The 21,803-nt window shown below is 51.4% G+C and overlaps 1 protein-coding gene across 1 annotated transcript in view; it reads left to right on the top strand.

The window, feature by feature from the left end:
• Window positions 1–21,803, top strand: part of CSMD1 (CUB and Sushi multiple domains 1) — a 1,001,626-nt gene that overhangs the window by 677,149 nt on the left and 302,674 nt on the right. The window contains exon 7 of the mRNA XM_081129106.1: window positions 19,097–19,174. Coding sequence (XP_080985232.1) covers window positions 19,097–19,174 — 78 coding nt within the window. The remainder of the gene's footprint in view (window positions 1–19,096; window positions 19,175–21,803) is intronic.

Here is a 21,803-nt window from a genome sequence, read left to right as displayed (position 1 = left end):
TCAGCCCTCTCCAGACCCCGCAGCTTCCCTCTGCGTGTGGCCCCGACGGGAACGGGGACACGCGGGCGTCACAGGCACGTCCAGGGGACGTCCGCAGGAGCCCTGCTCAGTGTCAGACACGGCGAATGGCCAGAATGTCCATCCACAGCGGACACATGAGGACATCGTGTGCGCTCCAAAGAAATACTAAATAAAATGAAAAGACAACTAGTCCCGCCTGCAGGGGCGTGAGTGACCCTCCCAGACGCCAGACCCAGGCAGCCACACGTGTGGTGACCCAGGGGCGTCCCCGGGGCGCAGCGAGAGTGGGGACTGGAGACACAGCGTCTCCGTCCAAGTCCATGGGGGGCGGCTGGAGACACGTGGCCTGAGCCGACGTCGTCTGGGTCTGTTGTGGACGTCCGTGGAGCTGGTCTGTGGGGTGGCCCTTCTAGAAGCCACGCCCGCCCCCTTGATAAGCTGCGTCGTTCCTCAGAACTTAGTTCCCAGCTCGTCGCTGTGGCCGTTCCGTCCTTCTCTCCAGCCCTGCGACGGGGCCCCGCCCGGCCGTGGAGCATCTCGTGCTGGCGGCTCACGGTCTCCGGCCTCCAAGGTGGAGGGCACCCCAGCCGAGGGCACGAGCAGGGGCCCTGCCCGGAGGGTGACCCGCTCGCAGGGTGTGGGCCTGACTCGGTCACACCAGCGCTGTGCTGCCATTTGCCGAAACGCCCCCGGCCCCAGATCCTCACCTGCACAGCGTGACCTGGGCCAGCCGTGTGTGAGGATTTCTCAGGCTCGCCCGTGGCCTTTGTCAGCGACGGCCGGGCAGGCGGAGGCGGGCTCGCTCTGGGCCTCGCGGCGCGTCAAGAAACCGTAAAGGCAAGAATTCACTCTGAACAGCCCGCGGTGTCTCCCGACCCAGGACGTGGAGGCCCTTAGGCTTCTGCAGGAATTTTCTGCGTAGACGTTGGAGGTGATCTCTTGCTAACACGGAAACATATGTCTTGAGAAGAGAATGCCGCTCTCTCCACCGGAGAGGTGAAATTAATAGCCCGACGTCTCCCCCAAGGGCCGCCTAATGGAACAAATGAACTTTTGAGTTCGTTCCAGACTTTTAATTCAATGTATGTTCATGCATTGATTTATTTAAAAACCGTGTTTAAAATATTAATACATGACACGTCTTAGCCATAATACATAAAACCACTTCAACTGACACCTTCCTTCTCTAAACCTGTGCGTGCGTGGGGTTCACGTCCACAAATTCAGTCAATGACAGCGATTTAAATAGATTAATAAGCGGCCACAGGAGGCGGGTGCCGAGCTTGGACGCTGAGGCATGTAAGAGCTTAGCGGGCACTGTCCCCTCGGTAAGTTGTCTTTCTACACTTTCTGTTTATGCGATAGGACCAGTTTCGGGGGCTCTCAGGCTGGGAACCCCTCGCTGCCGCTCCTCGGGCTCCTCTCTCCGGCTGGCGGCCGCACCAGTCCCTCCTGCGGGCAGGTGTTCGCGCAGCCGGGGTCGCCGCCCCTCTGCGGGCGGCGTGTTCGCACGTGAAAGCCTCGCCTGGTACGCGGCAGGGCTCAGCAGCCTGTCGGCCTGAGTTGCCAGCGTTTTTGTGCAGAATGTGGAACCACAGTGCGGGATTTCCCCTCTCCGCCCGCTGCTGCCACCGGGTCGGCGAGCCCCTGCGGGGATCGCTTACCCGCGGCGTCACCCGCACGGGGCGACTGGGGAGACCGGGCCCGTCAGAGCTGTGCCGAAGGCAGGCGGCTCCAAAGGGCACGAGCCACGTGGCTGGGTCCCTAGTCCCTGCGCCGGCTTCGTCGAATTGACCGTGAGGTGCTGCGCCGTGAAATAAGTCACCCAACCAATCATGATAATACATAGATAGGGTGGCCGCAGAAACAGGCGTTCACACGCTCTGAATAATTAAAAGGCAGCGTTTATTAAAATACATTTCAGTTTCAAAATTGAGCTATCAGCTGTTAAAGTGTGTGTACATTTTGGGGGACACCCTGTATTAGGAATATATACATCAGATGTAGCGGGCGTATTGTTAGCATTGGGTGTAGAAAAATGATTAATAACTCGCTGTCTCTGCCTGCAGGACTTTCCAAGTTAATTAGAAGCTCTCAATATATATTTGGGTCAGTTGCCCCATTAAAAATTTAATGAAAGCTTTGGACTCCCTCCATACATACTGGATTTCACGGGCACTTTTATGAGCTTGAGGTTTGCCTGAAATCCTAGCAGCCACGGTTGGGTTTCAGGTTAAGAATGACGCGTATTTATAGCTAACACTGAGTTAGGACGCCCAGTTTCAGCTGGTGGTGGGCTGTGGAAGGCTCTGTCGATACGGACAAGTATAGAGACCGGTGAGAGGCCGCATTTCGACAGGCGGTTGCTGGCAGAGCTGGCAGAATCCGACATGTACGAGAATCTCTACCACTTTACTTTTGTGAACTTTGCAAACGTGCCTCCAGGAAATACTGACTGACCTACGCGGTCACCTGTGTGGCCCACGTTTTGTTTCCGTTTCGATGGAGCTGCCGTCGATCACCCCACCCTCTCACTCAGAGGGGCCCTTTCCAGCAGGGCCCTGCGAGGGGACGTGCGGGGTGGTCGGTGGAATCCCACCCGGTCTCTCGAGACACCTCCCCGTCGGCAGGCGTCGGACGTCCTCACGCGGAGCCGCCGTCGGGTGTGATGTTTAGTATCCGGCCAGCGGCTAAGCTTCCGCTTCATGACCATCTACCCCTCACTCTGAGTGAGGGGCTCGCTCTTTTCTTGGAAGGACACCAGGGGTTGGATTAGACGGCTGTTCTCAGTGGTCGAGAGAGAATTAGACCATGAAAGAGAGAAACCTTTTTATTTCACAAGATTACCTTGAACCAGCCTTCGATGTTTGATCGAAACAGGGTCAGTTGCCGCAAGGCCGCGAGGCCACCCAGCCACTGGGCCAGAACCGCGCCCCCTCCGTCTCCTTCTTTCCACAGCTGCTGTGTCCGGTGCGCTGACCAGCAGAGGTTTTCTGAGTGAGGTCAGTAGGGACAATTGTCACCTGCAGATCCACTACCGTTCTAAAAACATGTAAGTGGTTCAACGCGGCGTGGAGGAATGGTAGGCTGGGATACTTCAAAATCAGTATTTAAAATTGAAATCTGTCCATTTTTAAAAATATGTTTTTATTGATTTCAGAGAGAGGAAGGGAGAGGGAGAGAAACATCAATGGTGAGAGAGTCATTGATCGGCTGCCTCCTGCACGCCCCCGGCTGGGGATCGAGCCCACAACCCGGGCATGCGCCCCGACCGGGAATCGAACTGCAATCTCCTGGATCCTAGGTCGATGCTCAACCGCTGAGCCCGCCGGCCGGGCTGCCCACCTTTGTAGCAGTGGAGCAGCTTCAGGACAACCAGCTCCCAGAACTCAGCATGGAGATGAACGCAAGGGCCTGGCTAGGGAGCTGACTCAGCGGCGCCTCCCACAGCTAAGTCCTGTCACGCTGTAGGTGGTATTATGATGATTATTTTTATTAGGATGATCCATTCATCTTTAAAAACTTTCTCTTTGAATGTTTCTTGGAAAACTCCAGTTGGGTTACAACTTTCTTAATTGACCGGAAGGCTCAGAACCTGGATGGTAAGTCGTCACCCAGCTGAAATGATTGAAATCGTTATTTAAAGCCGTTGAAAAAGCAGCTACTGCAGAGAACTAAAATTACACAAAATTTAAATTCAGTGGAATTAACACCTTTCTTGCATTTTTTTTTTTTTTTTTGCTCTGACAAAGGAGCATTCTGTGCATGGTTCTATTTTTCACAACTGTGTTTCATTGGTTCCTTCAGTGGCACCCAGGAGGGTTCAGGAGAATTTTAATTACAGGAAACTGAAGGTAAAATGATCCCTGGCATTAATTTTTCTCTGCTTTTTAGAGAAAAGGCCATTACTTCCCCAAGACTGGAGTCAGCATTACATACCTCCCGAGAGTCTTCCGCTTACCAACCTCTCTGAAATGCCGTTAATGTAAAATGCCTGCATTTCTTATTACTAAAAAATTGAAAATATTTCAACATTGTCCCCCTTGATCCAAATTGATTATGAAATCTACAGCTATCATCGTGATACTTGTGGATCATAACTTAATACGTATTAATATATATTGCACCACTCAGAGTCTTTTTAATGCTCCTTCATTAAATCTCATATGATTCGCAATTTTCTCTGCCCAGGAATTCCTATTTTCAAAGTCGCTCCTTGTGAAATGAAGTTGTCACTGGGATGATTACTCTTTAGGTCCTGTTTCATCAGCTAATTTTAATAAGATTACTTCTAGGCAGGGAGCTTATGATTTTGCAGGTTTATATAATCTTTTCAGCAACAGGTGCTCAAGAAATGTGCCAAGGTCTCTGTGCATTTTGACTAGAGTTCAAAAGACAGGTATTGGAAAGTCCAAATAAAATAACCTGAAACAAAACTCATCGAACATCCAGAAAAATTTTACTTTCGCTATTTGAAGGATCAATGTTGTCTCCTTTGTTCCCCTGAAATTAAATCATGTTTTTAAAAACGACGAAGGGGAAGTTATTTCTCGCAAATTTAAAGTCATGCTCAAAAAATGTTAACTTAAAAAATAGGATTTAATAAATCCTATTTCAAATAACTTCACTTCTCTGCAGTAGACAAGAGGCCGTTTCCTGTTCCACGGGGCGAGCCCTGTACAAGAACAGTGTCGTTTTGCGGCTTGACCCGACCCCCGTCATCACCCATCACAGGGCGTAGTTTCACCGCCCGAAACCCTCTGGGCTCTCTTATTTTTTAAGCAGCATAAAATTAATGACTTCATCAAATGTATTTCTATATTTGTTAACCATGGAGAACAAAGGAACTGATTCTTTTTATACATATCTGCTGAGCGTATTAATAAATAAATGCGTGTTATTCTACATAAGGGTGTCGAGAAGAGACGGGTGTTCAGACGCGTGAACGCCAGCCCGCGAGCCCGGCTCACGTCTAGTCACCAGGGGCACAGGCTTCTGCCACCTCATGCCGGTGATGTAGTTTCTTATACAAATCTGCCCGACGGTCATTCCCTGTAGTGTTAAAACGCAAGTCGGAGTGGAAGGAAATCCTCGCTTTGAATGACTGACGAGGGCCAGCGGTGTCACATGGGTGTGTCTGGGCTTTAGGGGACCGTGGTGCTAGGTTTTCATTTCCTCCTGAGATTTCAAGGGACGTCACGCAAATGCGGGTGCTCCCGTGAGAGCTGGCGGGGAACCCGCGTTAAGCATCCCTGCCTGATGCGGGGTCAGAGGCCTGGGCAGGACACGCTGTGATCAATCTTCCGGACGGAGGAAAGAGATCGCGGGGCACCCGGCGCGGCTCAGAGCAGCTTAGTAGCGGGCAGGTGTCCTCTGTCGGCCGTGTTCTGAGTTCACTTAGGAGGAAACGGGCGGCTCTGCGTTAGGGGCTCAGGAAGGAGACCAGTCATAGTGCAAGTACAAGGGGTGACCGTCTGTAGGGGGAGTGTGGCTACAGGCAGAACCAAACGATGGCACTGAAGAATTTATTTTGGCATAACCCTTCAAGTTAATTCTAAAACAACCCTAATTTCTATTACTAAAAGCATCCTAGAAATTAAAAAATCAAAATTCCCTAAAAGGATCGAGACTCGGGGTCGGAACAGGAAAACTGGGTTGATGCCAAGCTGGCGTCTCGGAGAGTGGCTGTGCCTGTCGCCCCGGCGAGACGCGCGCAGGTCATTACTGCTAATCGGCTTATCTCTAGAGAACCGCAAAAATCAATGATTATCCCTTTAGATGACCACTGTTTGTGATAAAGTCGGCAAATTTCCTTTACTTGTAGTAAAGGAAATGTGATTTCCATTAAAGCAACACACTGTCCCTGTTCCCATCTGATATCAGGTCAAAGCAGAGTGTGTGACTACTGTGGATCCGAGATTATTTCATGTGGATTAGTGCAGACCGTGAGCTCACGCACCGCACGCGCCAGCGCACCTGACCACTGCGCAGCGGCCCAGTGTGAGCACCTGGGGGGACTGGGCCTGGGAGGGAGTGCGGGGCGATCCTGGGGTCATGGGCCGACATCCGCTGAAAGGCGCCCGTCCAACCACAGGCACCGATGAAATGTTTTAAGCAGTATGTTAGTAGCATAATGTCCCCAAATAATTAAGTATATTTTTAAGAGTTAATTTTATACATTGGAACTTAATGACAGGTTCCCTTCTAAAATTCTTCGTCGTTTTAAACACCTTGTATATATTCCTGACTTCATTCACTAGCATGTGCATGTACAGGTGCAAACACACAAACGCACACATGCTCACCCGTGGAGAAACACATTCATACATTGAACCAAAAATATATTTTAAAAATCCTCTGCTATCTGAACCAGACTGTGAATAAAAACATAAACTCTATTGCTCATTTCTCAGGTTTGCAACACTTTTCAAAACACCTTCCGCTCTCTCCATTGACGAACACCCGAGACGAGGCTCGATGGCCCGTGGCGAGGCTCAGTGAATATAGGGTGTCTCCTCCACTCCCTGCACCCCTGAGTTTAAACACAACAGTTAAGCATTTGGCTTCTTGGGTTTCACTCCTGGAGGCTCAGTTTATCTGGCAGATACTTCTGTCTTTATTGTTTTCTTTCTGCCTTTTTAAACAATTAATTTAGGATCTAACTTGGCTGAAACCAACAGTCTAACTAAAAGGCCTTGAAGGCTAGGGGGGGCGGGGACCCCATTTCGCGGTGGGTCACCCCAGCACAAAGCCGAGGTTGCCTCCGGGATGTGCTGAGAAGTGGCGCAGATTCCCGGTAAATGTTTTCCGTTCGTCGGGATTGCGTTTGTGGTTGCCTTTGTTTTCTCGGTTAACTTGCCGTCCTGACAAATGACTTCATCCCATAATAATTTGTTCATTTTTAACTTCATGGAGAGATACAGTCAAAATGTCCTTCATGAAGCAACCTCATCAGCTTATTGACCACGAGACGGGAATTCCCGAAGGTTAAGTGATAGCTCAGGGTCTGTCCCAGCAGAAAGGATTTAAGCTTCGCTCAGAGCGCAGAGTCCTATCAAATCTCTGCCCTGCGTGCGAGGCAGCCGCAGGCCACGCGGCTAAACCGACAGTCAGCCCTTTCCCCAGAGCCCTGTTCCCGAGGCAACCGCACAGCGACCCCACTCAGGGCCCGCCTGGGGCTTCCACCCGGAGCCCCCTGCTCCCGGCCCTCGCTCCCTGGTGGTGTCTAGGTTTGTTAAGTTCTTCTGGTTCCAGGAACTGAAACTCATTCAACAACCTCAAGACAGAAAGAGCTCATGTGAACTGGCACCATCGGAAACAAATCTGGAGACGGCAGGCGCTGCTCCCCAATTCGGCTCTTCCTGCGTTGGCTGGTTCTCAGGCGCCTTCAGCTCTAAATAATCAACGTGCCAAAGCAACATATATTGGGGTGGCATGTTCCAAACCCCTTCATATGCCAACCACCATAGTATCCAAGCGAGACTGAGCCTCTCCTACGTGCCACGGGCCCTGAAGAGCAGAAATCCCTGTTGCCACGCGCAGGCGACCCTCTGCCCACCTGTGCGCTTTCCTGAGGCCCAGGTCAGCGGTCGCTGTGCCGAGGGCTCTCTTCCTCACGCTCCTCCGCTCTCTGCTCCTCGACATGGGACTGTCTGCTGCTTTGAGCCAGCCCAGCCGAGAGCAGCCCGAAGTGCTGGAAATGGGACGCCTCCCCCACCAAGGGGAGGAAGGGACTGGTGGGTCAACCTCTCCGCCTGTGACCCCTCGGAAACTCATTCTACATGGTTCCCTGAGGGACCCACAGATAGATTGATGCCAAGGTGCCCCAATTTTTTATGGAACAACAATTGCTGCATTATCTCACATAGTCCTCATGTATCGGGTGTGGTGTGTTCTGCGTCCCCACCTGTCACTGTTAGAAGTGGGACCATTGGGGTGCTGTAGGAATGAGAATTTCCTGAGGCCCCCATGGGACAGTGAGATATCAGATATCACAGAAAACAATTCCTATGGAATTAAGCCGCTGGGTGTTCACGGTCCCATCACGCTCTGTCCTGTCATAGAAAAGTCCAGTCTTGTCTTCAGCAGGACTAGAATCAAAGCCATTCGCAGAGTTTCCTCTCCATGTCTGCACAGCCCAGTCCAGCCTCAGGCTCGCTCAGCTTGTGTTCCCAGTTACAACCCATCACAAGGAGGGCGCTCATGGCCGGGGGCCATAGGCTTGTAGGGTCACATGACGGGCTAGGGTGGGTCACAGAAGAAATGAGTGCAAGGAAACAAGAGCAAAGCTAGAAGACCGAGAGAGAGAGAATCCCTCTGTCTGGGGGTTATGTGCCCAAAGACTTCTGCTCACTTGCATTGGGACCCACCCTCCCAGCCAAAGCTCTTACTACAGGCGGGCACCTTTTCTATGTCACGGCGACGTCACTGTGCATGCGTCCACTCTCCCCTTTGTTGGACCCCTTCCCCCAGTGATTTTCAGGGATTGGATGGGTCATTCCCGGGGCTTATAAAGTTGCAGCTTCCTGGTGAAGCTGCCCAGGTGACGGTGTTTATAATGTCCACCCCCCTTTGCTCTCTTCCTATTATTAATATTAGCAAGCTAGTTATGACCGTAACACTCACGGTCACCTTTGGAGGGTGATATGAATATTATGCCTTTTGGATTAAATACTGAGAGTAATAGGAAGTTCAACCATTTTGCCCAAGGACCTAGAGTTATTAACCCAACATGATATTTTACATGAGTGAATCTAGTTGTGATAATGTCTATCTTGGTTGGGGGGAAAAAATATTACCATCCTAGAGCCCCTAATGAAATAACGGACCTGGATAACGGTCGTCAGTGGCTCCTCAAATCACAGAAAGAATGCAAACCCTGCACTCTGTGCTTCAAAGCCTATCCAGGAAGAATTCTTGCCAGAAAAATCAGACCTGAGTTAGCGAGGCTTTCTTGGATTGACAATTACAGGACAGTCAAAGGACAGAGAAGAACACGGAAGATCCCCACAGCGATGTGATTACCAAATCTACAGGTGGGATCTCTGCAAAGGACAGAGCTCGTGTTCACTAAACAGATCGTAGGGTGGACGGAGCAGGGAGAAGTGGGAAGAGAAACTATAGGATTGTAGAGGACACTTCAGAGACATGCCAACCAATTATAATATCTGCACCTTACCTGCATCCTAAATGGGTAATTAGATTCCTTGTTAATATAAGACAACTAGGAAAATTTGAATCCTAACTGGAGAGTGGATGATATTAAGGGTTTTTTGTGTGAGTATGCTTACATGTGATAATGGAATTGTGGCCATTTATTTTCAAAAGCATCTTCATTTTTCAGAGATGGATAGTGACATATTAATGGACTTGTGAATTTATGCTCTGATATTTGCCTCAAACCCAACTGGGTTGGGAGGGACGTTTGAAAAGATATATAACTAAAAAAAAGAATTGCGACAAGTTGGTAATTATTGCAAATGAACGATGGGCTCAGTACACTTTTATCTGTAATTTTGTTTATGTTTGAAATAATTTTTTTCATGCTATAAAGATAAAGAAAACAGCAACCTGTGGTGAGAAATGAGACTCTGAGGCAGTAAATTATTCCCCCTATCACACTGACTAAAAGCACTTCCTCTTATCTCCTCCGGCATATTTTCCTTAATATTCAGCATAATATGAATCGTGTTGTTTTTGAACATGTCATAGGAGTGGGCTAAGAGTTTCATCTCTGAGTGAGCCCCCGGCTGCTTCTATCCAGGCGAACAGTGGACACGTTTCTGGGCCTGTAGGCCGAAGGAGGGCAGTGCCTCCCGGGGGGGGGGGGGGGGGTAGCAGGGGCCGGGAGGTCGGCTTTCCCAGCAGGACGTCCCAGCCGTCTGGACGGAGAGGTGGCAGCAGGTGCATGTGTAGGTGCTGAGAGCAATCAGGCCGTTCCTTGGTGGTGGCACTGAGCAAATATAATCCCTGCCACTAACAGGTGGTCAGAGCAGACCGCAGCCCATTAGGGGGGACGGGTCTGGAGAGCCACAGGGGACGGAATCCTTTGCTCTTACTACCCAGGGATCTGCTCTGTCGGTGCTCACTGGTGATGGGTCCCAGGGAAGCTGAGCCAACCCATCTAATTGTCCAGGAGCCCAACAGGACAGCAGGTGCTCATTTCTCCGCAAAGAGAAAGGACTGAGTCGGGGACTGGAAATGCATTTAAAAATATATATATGTTTTTATAGATTTTACAGAGAGAGGAAGGGAGAGGGAGAGAGAGATAGAAACCTCCATGCATCAGCATCTTAACATCAATCGGCTGCCTCCCGCGGGCCCCCTCACTGGGGATGGAGCCCATAACTTGGGCGTGTGCCCTGACCAGGCATCTAACTGTGACCTCCTGGTTCATGGGTCAGTGCTCAGCCCCTGAGCCACAGCAGCTGGGCTGGAAATGCATTCGTAAGTGAACCTGTCAGGAGAAGCCCAGTAACCTTGGGTGCCACGTGGTGCCACGGAGACCAGCAGTTGACCCACCACGGCTTCTGTATGAAGCTTCAGAAAAGCAAATAACATCCTAGTCTGAATGTGAGAACAGCGTTGACTCGCTGGTGCCCCCGGGCACGAGCGTCCCATGTTGGTTGAGAACTGCGAGCCTCGTTGGTGGCAGGTACCCCAGCCTGCCAGTGGCACCTGAAGGCGGATAATTTCCCAGCCCATTCCTCCAGCCCGGTCTTTCTCCTTGATCCAGCCTCATGCCGCCAGAGTCTTAGCGCCTGGTCTAACGGGCATTTCAAACCCAGGAAACCCAGCCCCAGCCGCAGGTCCCCGGCCACCCTACTCGCTCGACTCTGCCACATCTCCTACGCGGGAGATTTGCGTCTGGTTCTTCGGAACGTAGACCTAAGTTAAAATTTCATATTTTGCATAATGATCTCATGAGAAAAGCTAACCTAGGGGAACTTTACCTCCTGATCAGAATCCAGAGAACGCCGCCCGAGAGCAGTTCAGAGAAAACTTTGCCACACGTGCGGGTCCTGCCTGCACTGGCCTCTCTGCCCACTGCACCTCCCTTGCTAGGGTCTTTTCTAAGGCGAGTAATTAATGGCGATGTTCTGGGGACACTGTCAGAGGTAGGAGGGTTTATAGATCAGGTGAATTTCAAAGATAAGAGAGCAGATCCTGTTTATAAGAGAAGGGCGCCAGCTCTGTCTCCGGTGGGGCCCATCCGTCTCACCTTTAGTCAAGGTTACAGCTTAGGCCACATGTCGGTTCCTCGGCCGTTGTGGTTTCAAACTGTTAAAGTCTCTTTCAGGTTCACCTTAGTTTCTATGGGAGTTCGATGCTGTTATGTTTAAAAATCTTTGTCTTCAAATGTTTGCCTTCCACAGTCGAAGAGCTCTGTGTTCTCACCTGTTACAGCAGCTGTTTGCCCAAGTTTCTGCCCTTCGCCACGTGGAACCAGGCAGTGCACCCGCCCCCTCCGCGGTCCTCGGGCGCTGGTGACGCCAGGAGGAGGAAGGGGAGTGTGGCCACACCCTCGGGGGTGTTTGCATTTGTCCCGTTTCCTATCGGGACTTGTCAGAGGCTAAACAGGCCCCTTAATTCCCTAGTTTCTCAGAAAACACCCTGCAATTAATTTCTCAGAAACGGCGATGGCAGTTCATTCACCGAGAAATGTTATTATTCCCACGTAAAGAATATACAATTTTTCCCTCTCTTTCACCACGCTGAGTTTGATTTAATATGCCATTTAATGGAATCAATGAGGCCTTCCCGAAAGCACTGGGGAAACGGCAAAATAATAGTACTTACAAAACAAGACTAATTAAAGTAAAAGCAGGGACAAGAGAGGCAGGTTTAGAGCAAAAATACCACCAGGACTCAGACACGAAACGTTCCACGGACCTGTCTCCCTTGCGAGCTGAGCCCACGAATGCCACGCGTGAGGGGCTGTCGGGACCGGAGAGGAGACAGGCTCAGCCCGAGGGGCCGTTACCTTTGGGGTGTCCTGTGATGTCACTGCGGCGAACCACGGGACAGGTCTGACTGTGAACAGCCGGCTGAGAGGTGACTGAGCCCGCGGGCATCCGGCCTCACCACTGGAGTCTGCAGTCACCCCACACGCCCCCAGCGGGTGCCCACACCTCCGGGTCCGGGAGGGCGGCCTCTGCTCGCAAAGTGAGAAAAGGGCGGACAGGGCTGGGGTCTCGCCGAGGAGAAGCATCTGTCCGAGGACGGCGCGGAGGCCGGAGGTCACAGGTGCCTGGAGCCCCTCAGGCCTCCCTTGTTCCAGAGGCCCCCCCCCCCGGGAGCCCTCACGTCCCAGGGGCTTTGAATGGGCCCCTTTCTGAAGGGCCCTGAAATACACCCCAGGGCTCGCTTCCCACGCCTGCCCCCAGGGCCCCTGGGCCTCCCGTGGGTCGGGGAAGAGAAGTGTCTCGTTCCTTCTTCAGAGAACAAAGGCCGGGTACAAGCGCCCCGAGCTCCCTCCCACCGGGAAGCGCCCCATCTGCGAGGTCAGCCTTCGGGGATGCCGCGGCTCCTGCGCTGGGAGTCTATTGTAGGAGGGGAACGGTTGCCCTGGAATCTGCCCTGAACGCCCTCCCCGCGCTGAAAGGACACATCCCGCGCTGAAGTCGTTATCCGAACATTGACACGGGGTCCTGCGGTGGACGGTTTCCATCCACCTGCCCCACAGGGAGGTGCCAGGGGTGTTCCTGCAGCCCCCCCTCCCCGTCTCTTCTGCAGTCAGTCGGCAGCCTTAGGGCTCTGCGTCCAGGGTCCTCATGCTCAGGAAGCCTGTCCCAGTGCCTCCCCATTGCACATGGGGGTTCCCCATGATACCCCCTTTCCCAGCACTTAGTTTTAGCCCATAAAAGAAGGTATTTACCAACCTAGCCATTGAAAAGTTCAATCTCATTTTTATTTGCATTTAAATAACTAAGGTGCTTATTTATATTACTTATTCTTTGAGATAATTCTCACCATTAATTTCTCATGGTCTATCCATTCTTTTGTGGGGAGTTCAGTTGTTTGCTACAATATTCATTTTTATCTAAATGTAATTATTTGTATAGGCCCCTTTATCGATTTATTGATTTATTACTTATTGGTTTATTGAATGACACTTATGTGCCGATTTCTCAGTTGGAAGTTAGGCCGACAGGACGCAGTCCTAATTCCTTGGGAACTGTGCTAGGGGAGTTGTTTCTTTCCCAGCTTTCTGTGTGTGGTGAAGTTTAAGGGAAAACTGCAGAAAAGAGCAAGGACAGCCTTTTACAGGCATGCAGTCACGTGTTGGGAACCTCCCCCCCCCCCCCCCCGCGCAGTGTTTTCAGGCGTGTTGCCTGCCTGGGGTGGGCCAGACATCACTTCCAGGTGCTTCCATCTGTCATCTCGCTTACTCGCCACAGGGACGCTGTGAGGCCGGGGATGTCGCCTTAATTAAACACAGGAGCAACCTGAGGTTTGGGGACACTGTTAACCTTCCAAGGTGACGTCGCTAATGAGTTTCCGAGTGATGATTAGATCTCACATCTAACTCGAAAACCCATGCTATGTGCGTGTGAGGCTTGGTCTTTTAAAGGCTGCAAGGTGCCCTGGCCGGTTTTGCTCAGTGGTTAGAGCATCGGCCTTTGCACTGAAGGGTCTGGGTTTGATTCCGGCCAAGGGCACGTACATCAGTTGCAGGCTCACCCTGGCTGGGGTGCGTGCGGGAGGCAACCAGTTGATGTGTCTCTCACCCATCTGTGTTTCTCTCTCTCTCCTCTCCACTCTCTCTCTGAAAAGCAATGGAATAAATATCCTCGGGTGCCTGACTGGCGTGGCTCAGCAGTTGAGCATCTACCTAGGATCCAGGAGATCGGGGTTCAATTCCCCGTCGGGGCACATGCCCGGGTTGCAGGCTCCATCCCCAGGTGGGGGCCTGCAGGAGGCAGCCGATCCGTGACTCTCATCATTGGTGTTTCTCTCTCTCTCTCCCTCCCTTCCTCTCTCTGAAATCAATAAAAATATATATTAAAAAAATCAGCACAGACGGGCTTATAAACAAAGATATTTATTTTCATAGTTCTGGAGGCTGGAAGTCCAGGATCGGGGCTCCAGCAGACTTTGTGTCTGGTGAGAGCTGCCTGGTTCACGGACGGCCGGCCTCTGTGTCCTCACACGGGCAGGGCCAGGGCGCGCCCTCGGGTCCTTCCCTGTGGGCACTAAGTCGGTGTATTTATCATTTTATTTTTGTTCTGTGAATATCATACGCATGTCTCCACCTCTATATTTCTATTAGTTTATATATAAATCCACATAGGGCTGGAAATCACCCCCTAAAAAATGGTAGCAGTGGTCACCTCTCGGTGGTGGGCTTATTCAGGCAGTGGTTTTATTTCTTCTTGATAATTTTTAGGTTTTTCCCAAGTTTTCTGAAACGTCCACGGAGTGCTGTAATCACGAATGAAAGCATTCTAAGGAAAGCAGCCCATGCTGTGTGACGCAGGGCATAGCTTAAGCTATAAGAGGACCGATATTAACATTCAACAGATGCTTAAGCAAATCGCATGCAAATTCATAAAAAGACTTCTTAGGCGGTAGTTTGTAAATTCTGATTTTGAAATATGGGTGTTTGAAGAAATACAGTTACTAGTATGTACTAGTTATGCTAGTTATACTACAGTGTACTAGTATAACTATTCAGTATCATGTCATATGACGCAGCAACACGCTGTAGAAAGAAACTTTAAACTGAAGCGTGGTCGGAACGCTGGGTAAGTCTGCGCAGTGCCGCCCGCGGTCAAGCAGGCGGGCTCCCCGAGGCCTCGCTGGCCCCGCAGCGGACCCTCCGGTGTCGCCCAGGGTCCGTTACCAGCCCTGCAGCCTCGCTGTGACAATGGCATTGATCTTAAAACACTGAGGTGGAACTGAACAGGGTGTATGTAAAGCACTTTGCATAGTGTCAGATGCATAGTATTTTTTAAAATATCACTCATTAATAATAACAGGGTGATAGTAATATTTTATTAGATTAGGAACCTTCTATTGGATACGCAGCCCGGGGAGTGACAGGGACACTTGAACTCCAGGGAGTTGGGTCTGAAGCGTCACAGGGCAGCACTTGGCTTGTGAACAGGGGTGACCAGTGATGTAGGCGGGAAACCGGGGGAGGTGGGGTCTGGAGGCCAGGCCAGGGCCCCCCGGCGGGCGGGTTCCCAGGGGTTCGCTGCTGTTATGCTTACTAAGAAAATTATAGTCACTAATGATTAATTGCCGGCAATGAGAGCAAACAATCTTTTGGTGTGCCACTTAGGTGGAAATTTTTAAGCCTGGAGTGGTGTTAATGAAATTATGATAATCCTCTGAATTAGTAATCCGTTCAGTCAACAGGTTCCTATTTTTAATTGCAAACCCTGAATTCTTCCAATTCGTCCGTCATCGGTGTGTTTACGTGAAACGGTTTCCTGTCTGTGAAGTTTCTTAACGGCTTCTTTCCCCACATTTAGTAAATTAAGTTTCTTTGAAGCAATTTCCATCCTATTTATTTATTTGAAATTATCTGAGCTCTTATTACAGGGAAAGCACAGACTCAGACGCTGAGCCACATTCTGGGGTTCAGGAAGCTCCAGGGACATCAAATTTTCAAACTACCTAAAGAAAGCATGTGTTACCCCCAGCACTGAACCATGAAGAGATCATAGTGAAAGCAGCTAATATAGAAAAAAATGAAAGAAACAGAGAGGGAGGGAGGGAAAGAAAAGAAAAAAAAAAAGAAAGAAACATAAGAACTTTATTCCTCATGTATAATTATTCTGCATTTTTCAGTCTTTCTTACCCTTAACCTTCAGGGATTGCCCCAGAATCTATCACCTTCTTAAATGTCGCTGTAAGCAAGGGGGCCGCTCTATGTATTTGAAGTTGTTTAATCTGAATCACTGAGGACGACCCTGGTCAGGACAGACCAGTGACTCTCGGACAAAAACTCCAGCACTTACTGAATGCCCCTTCCCCAGAAAACAAACTCACAAAGAGACAAGAAATCAATTAAACAAACAAATAAAAAACTTGTCCGCTGGGCTGAAAAAATGAAGCCTGAAGGCGGGGCGCCCGGCTCCCTTCTGCCTGGACCCACCGCCCGCCTGCTGCCGGACCCCACGGGGGTCTGTGCTGCCCGAGGTGGGAAGGGGGCCTCGGGGACCCTGCAAGAGGAGAAGGCGCTGGAGGATCCAGGGAGTGTCTCCCGGCCGCGTGAACTGATGCTGTCCAACCGAAGAGGCCGTCGCGGAGGCAGAAGGACCCACAGTGGGGACAGTCCTCAGCAGAAGGGCACCAACCACTGGAAAAAAAATCCCTGGTGGGAATTAGCTTTACTCAGCTACATACGCTTACTTGAAATTTTTAAGAAATCATCGGGCTCTCAGGCAGGCCCTGTGGGTTCAGATGCCTGCGTCGCACCCGCGGGCGGCTCCTGTTTCCCTCTTGTTCCCCGAGTGTCCGTCCTGTTTGCCGCGTCTGCTAGTTTGGGTGACATTTGCTTTGGGTTTATTACCTCCTGTGGACTCTGTTCCCGTTCATTGTGCGCCTGCCTCCTGTCCCGAGTGAGCTCAGGGTCAAGGTGCTTCAGCTCAGGGCGGGATGAGGGACTCGGAGGCCTCTGCCCGGTCACCTTAGCACCCGTCCCGGGACATGGGATGGCGGCTGTGAGCGGCCAGCAGGGCTGGGGAGCGAGAGCAGGTTGCTGACCTCACTCCCGTTTCTCTGTGGCCGTGGTCACAGTGCAGAGACAGGGAGGAGAGAAACCAGACCGAGGGCGGGTGGGGGGAGAAGGCCTGGGGTCTGCGCTGCCTCTCTGGACAGATGTTGGGGGGCAGGCGCTCAGTGGAGCCCCTTAGGGGTCACTCGTGAGGATGGGACCAGAGAAGGGGCAGTGGGAAGAGGGCGAGGCCGGGTCACCCGGAGGCCCTGCCTCGGTGGTGATGCCCAGGGAGTCGGAGCTGAGACAATGCTCGGGGGGACCCACTGGGCCTGTGTGTCCTCACGGGGTGAGTCCCCTGTGTCTGCCCTGGGAGGTGTGTCCCTGGGGAGGGGCCGCCTGTGGCTGAGCGTTCCTGAAAGGGGCTGACAGCCGGCAATGGCCACTGGCCTGTGGTTCTGTGAGGGGACGTCTTCCGTGGCCTCCAAGGTGGCCCATCCCCACGTGGGCCACGGCCCCCTCAGCATCAGGAACACCCTGGGCGATCTCCTCAGTTCTTTTCTGTGCTGCAGGGGAGCAGCGTCCAAGGTTTAGGATCCCCCTTCACACTCTCACCTGGAGAAACGCAAAGATAAAAGACTCGTTTGAAAAGATTAGAGGACTGAGATTTACCGTAGATACGTAATGTGTCACGTCGCATGACTAGATTAATGGGGACAAGATTCAAAACCCCCAGCCAGACCCCCCCCTTGATGCCAAGCCTGTGACCCCGATTGACTGATAGGAACAAGGGCCCCACGGGCTCCCTGCCTCAGGCGTTGTGGCGGATTCAATGCCCCGGAGCCTGAGAAGGCGCCTCCCAAAGTGGACATTGTACGGATGCCTTGTGGGTGCTGAGAGGTGGAGTCGCAGAGACGAGGTCCTGGGGGTCACAGTAGTCAGTGACCAGAGGGAGGGAGGGTAATCCCGGAGGGGATCCCCGAGCACCCCCAGGGCAGCCATCTGGGTGCAAGTGGTAAGGAAGTTACACCAACACTGTCCTGCACTGAGCCTCGCTCTTCAGGCTGCTCTGAGGATGGTGCATTCATTGTGTCTAAACCCCCTGTAGTCTTGAACCCCGCACTCGCTGCCAGCACGCCCACTGTGCTAGCCAGGGCTCCCCAGAGAACCAGAACCTAGACGATCCTATGTAATATATACGATTCATCCTAAGATATTTGCTCTCACAATTCTGGAGGCTGAGAAGCCCCCATATCTTCAGGATGAGCTGTGAGCCGGAGCCTCAGGAGAGCTGCTGGTGTAGTTTCTGTCCAGAGGCTGGCAGGCTCGAGACCCAGGAAGAGCCCGTGTTTCAGTTTGAATATGAGGTTAGGAAAAGAATAATTCCCAGTACAATGCCAGTCGTGCAGGAAGAATTCTCTCCCACCTGGAGGAGTGTCTGCCTGGTGTTCTAGTCGACCTTCAACCAGTTAGGTGAGGCCCACCCACATTAGGGAGGGCAACCTGCTTTACGAAGTCGGTCAATTTAAATGTTAATCTCATGAGAAAGCACCCTCAAAGAATCACCCAGAATGTTTGACCAAATATCTTGGCACTATGTAGCCCAATCAAGTCAACCCCAAAAAGTAATGCATCCCACCCATTTTCTAGATAAATTAACAGACTTGGAGTTAAGTGACTTATGGAGGCCGCAGAACTACCAAGTTATAAGCAAAGATCTGAACCCAGGTCTCCATGCTTTCAGCTACTCCAGGTCTAGGTTCACACATCTAAATCAGAAATGTTTAAATTAAAATATTATTTTCTACTTTCTTTCCACAAATGCCTCTCCCCCTATTTTTTTTCAGAAGTGACCAGAGAGTGGAATTCTTATAATGTGTGATGCAGATCCTAGAAAAATAAAGACATTTATTTAAGTCTGAGAACTATGACTTTAGAAACCAAAATCCCATATGTTCTTTTCATATTGCTAGAGGGTGTAAGGCTCTGCGATGACTTGTGGTTTTTTATTTAACATTTTTTCTCCAGTGTTCAGAACATGCTCTTCTCATACTAGTTCTCCATCTTTGCGTCTTTACTAAACTTTGCGTGATTACATGAATATATGATTAAGTAAATGAGCAACTTCCATTTTTATCTAAAATTTTTCATGACTGCAGCAAATTTAGAAAACTCTATAGTCACGGTACTTATGTTGAGAAATCTGCCTGACCACTAACGTACAATGATAACGGCTTATGGAACTCGCCGTGGCTGGTGGCGAATAGGTCCGGGTGTAGAAGGGGAGCGGTAAGCGTTATTTTTAGCTTCTGACCCTGCACGTGTAAGATACGGGCTTGCTGAGGACGGACCTAGGTTACGGTCTCTCTTCATTCCTACCAACTAATGGCTTCATTTTGTCTCTTCCAGTGAAAAAGGCAATTGAACTGAAGTCCAGGGGAGTCAAGATGCTGCCCAGCAAGGAGAGCAGCCACAAGAACTCCGTCTGTAAGTCCCTCGCTTTCTAACCGCGGGTCCGTATGTCAGCTGGCAGGGCCGGGGGACAGCTCTCCTGGGCATTTCTGGAGAAGCTGGTCCACACCTCGTCTCTGTCCGCGTTCCCACCTCGAGAAGCATGTTCTGGAGAAAGAATGTGTGCCGACCTCTCTGTTGGGGAAGGCCGTGCTGATCCTAAATGAACCTCAGGGCCGTCCTCACTCGGCCCTCGCTGGCCACCGGTCGCCGGCGGAGGCGTCCCTCTGAAGTAGACGTTTACCCCGGTTCTGCCCCCCGTTCTCGCATACCCCCCCACACACACACACACACACGCGTGCGCTAAATTATCTCTGGGACATAGAACCCGGGTCTTGTCACTTTCCTATTAAAATGTTCTTGGCTGCCCGTGGCCTGAGGGATCAGATGGCTCTAGGGCAAGTGGACACTCGGTCAATAGCTGTTGAGTAAATGAAGGTACCTCTGCCGCCTGCTTCCTGGTGGCCATGCCCTTCGTCATCACTTAGCCAAAGGGCCGCCTCACAGTCCTTGCCCATGCCGTGGTGCTTCTCCCCAGAAGCCCCTCCTTCCCTCCGCTGAGTGCAGAAGCCCCAGGGGGCACTCAGACCCTCGGGCTGAGCTTTCCCTGACTCCCGCGGGCACCGTGAGCTCTGCCCTTGTTTTGTTCCCATTGCTGTGTCCCTGCCTCCGTCACAGCGCTTAGTTCGCTGCGGTTCCCTGACCCGCTAAATGCAGGCCAGCAGGCTCCACCGAGGCACCCAGGAGGCTCGGTTTCCGGGGTGGTCCTTTCCCGGCACCATACTCTGTTTAAGGCCCTCAGCCAGGCGGGTTGCGTCTTCCATTCGGGCCTTGTGACCTCTCCCGTGGTCCCCCTGCTCCCCTGAGTCCCCGGGCTCCTTACCTGGTGTTTCGGGTCTGAGGGATTCGTTCTCCTGCTGCCTGGCGGTTGGTGGAGGTGGAAGGCCCGGGCCGGGCACCTGGAGCAGCCTCAGCTGGAACGGCTCCGTTCTCATCTGCCTGATGTATTGGGCTTCTGCAGTGTCCGAGGGAGACGCCCGCCCGCCGCATAGACCGGCGTCTGTCTTCCCGCTAGACCTTCACCAGGCAGAGGGAGAGCATCTCCTCTGGCCCTTCCCATGAGAGCACTGATCCCACCGTGGGGGCTCCGCCCTCACTGAGCTTGTTACCCCCAAAGCCCCACCTCCAAATACCATAGAATGGTGGGTTAGGATTTCCACACGTGAATGACGGGGGATGTGAACTTTCAGCCTATTGCAGGGTGGGTCCCCCGAGCTCGGACCGCAACTCGGGTCGTTCGGTCCCCCACACAGTGAAATCGACCTGTAAATGTTTTTATTGCACTTTCTGTTTGATAATTGTGGGCAGTGTCATGCAAATTAAATTGGACTCGTGAAGGAAGAAAACAGCCGAGGGACGGCGGAAGAAAGGAAGCGATTTTTTAAAAGCATTTTAAAATTTTGTCATTGTTGGCTCTGAATTCAGGATGTTCCGTAGAGTGGGAGATGTGGTGCTTCCAATGATTCGTGGAATTGATATTTTATGGTTAAAATCCCCGCAGAAATGATCCGCCGTGACATGGAACCACATGTCAGGGGAGGCCTCACGTCAAATCAGCATTAGGGCCAATAGCAGATCAATTAGACACCAAGCTTTCTTGTCCGTGGGACATTTTGGCAGGAGCTTGGTTGTAAGGAGATATTTCTTCTGTTCTCATGTGAACACAAATTGACAAATACGTAATCACTCGTGCGGTGTTAGAAAGTGTTCTGTCCTTTCTCCCAACAGCATTAAACTATTTTTTTTGTCAGACACAAGAATTAATCATTAGAGAAAATGAGGAATTGAAGGAACCGTGAGCCTTCTAAGGTCGGCGGTGAGATTAATGGTCATGTTGTTCATGCAGAAGGAATGACGAGACTAAATTAAATGTTTCACAGAGAAACGCACCTGGGCTTTGAAGCCCGAGAAACAAGGATTCAAGGGCTGTAAAATTATTTATCTTAGTCCAGCCCAGTTTCGTCATTTATAAAATTAAAATAGTAATGATTTTTGACAACGAGATAAAACAAGTTGTTTGTAAGTTCCTCCCCCAGCAGGTGACATTTGGTGGGCATTCGGCAGAGCCAACCCCTTAGGGCCTCTCCACATAGACACAGAACAAAGCCGAGGGCGTGCGTGGTGGGTGAGCCGGGAGTTAAAGCGCAGAAGGGCCCTGCTTTCCTGAGGGGGGGCGACCCAGACCCTCAACTTACTGTCTCAGGTCTTGGAAAATAGGCTGGTACATCTGGGAGGTGAGCTCGCAACGCAGGCCCCCGGAGCCCGTCCGGGACACGTTCCCGGGGCGCTGGGAGCCCTGACCTAGGAAACCCTGGGCCGCTTCCTCCAGCCCCTGGTGACTCCGGGAGACGTGAGGTTGCCCGTGAAGCACTGAGTCCCCGCCGCGTGGATTTCAGGGGCATCGTGTTCATCGAGATGATCTGACCGGCTGAAATACACGTTTATATTACATGCCGTGCCTGTGGTGCTGACGCATCGTCGCTCGGTGAACTTCCTTCTCTGGCAGTTCTGCTTTTCCTGGGGGCCTGGCTTTTCTGGGGGCCCA

Source organism: Miniopterus schreibersii, assembly GCF_964146895.1.
Source record: "Miniopterus schreibersii genome assembly, chromosome: 2".
Taxonomy (NCBI): domain Eukaryota; kingdom Metazoa; phylum Chordata; class Mammalia; order Chiroptera; family Miniopteridae; genus Miniopterus; species Miniopterus schreibersii.
This window is presented reverse-complemented; position numbering and strand designations above follow the sequence as displayed.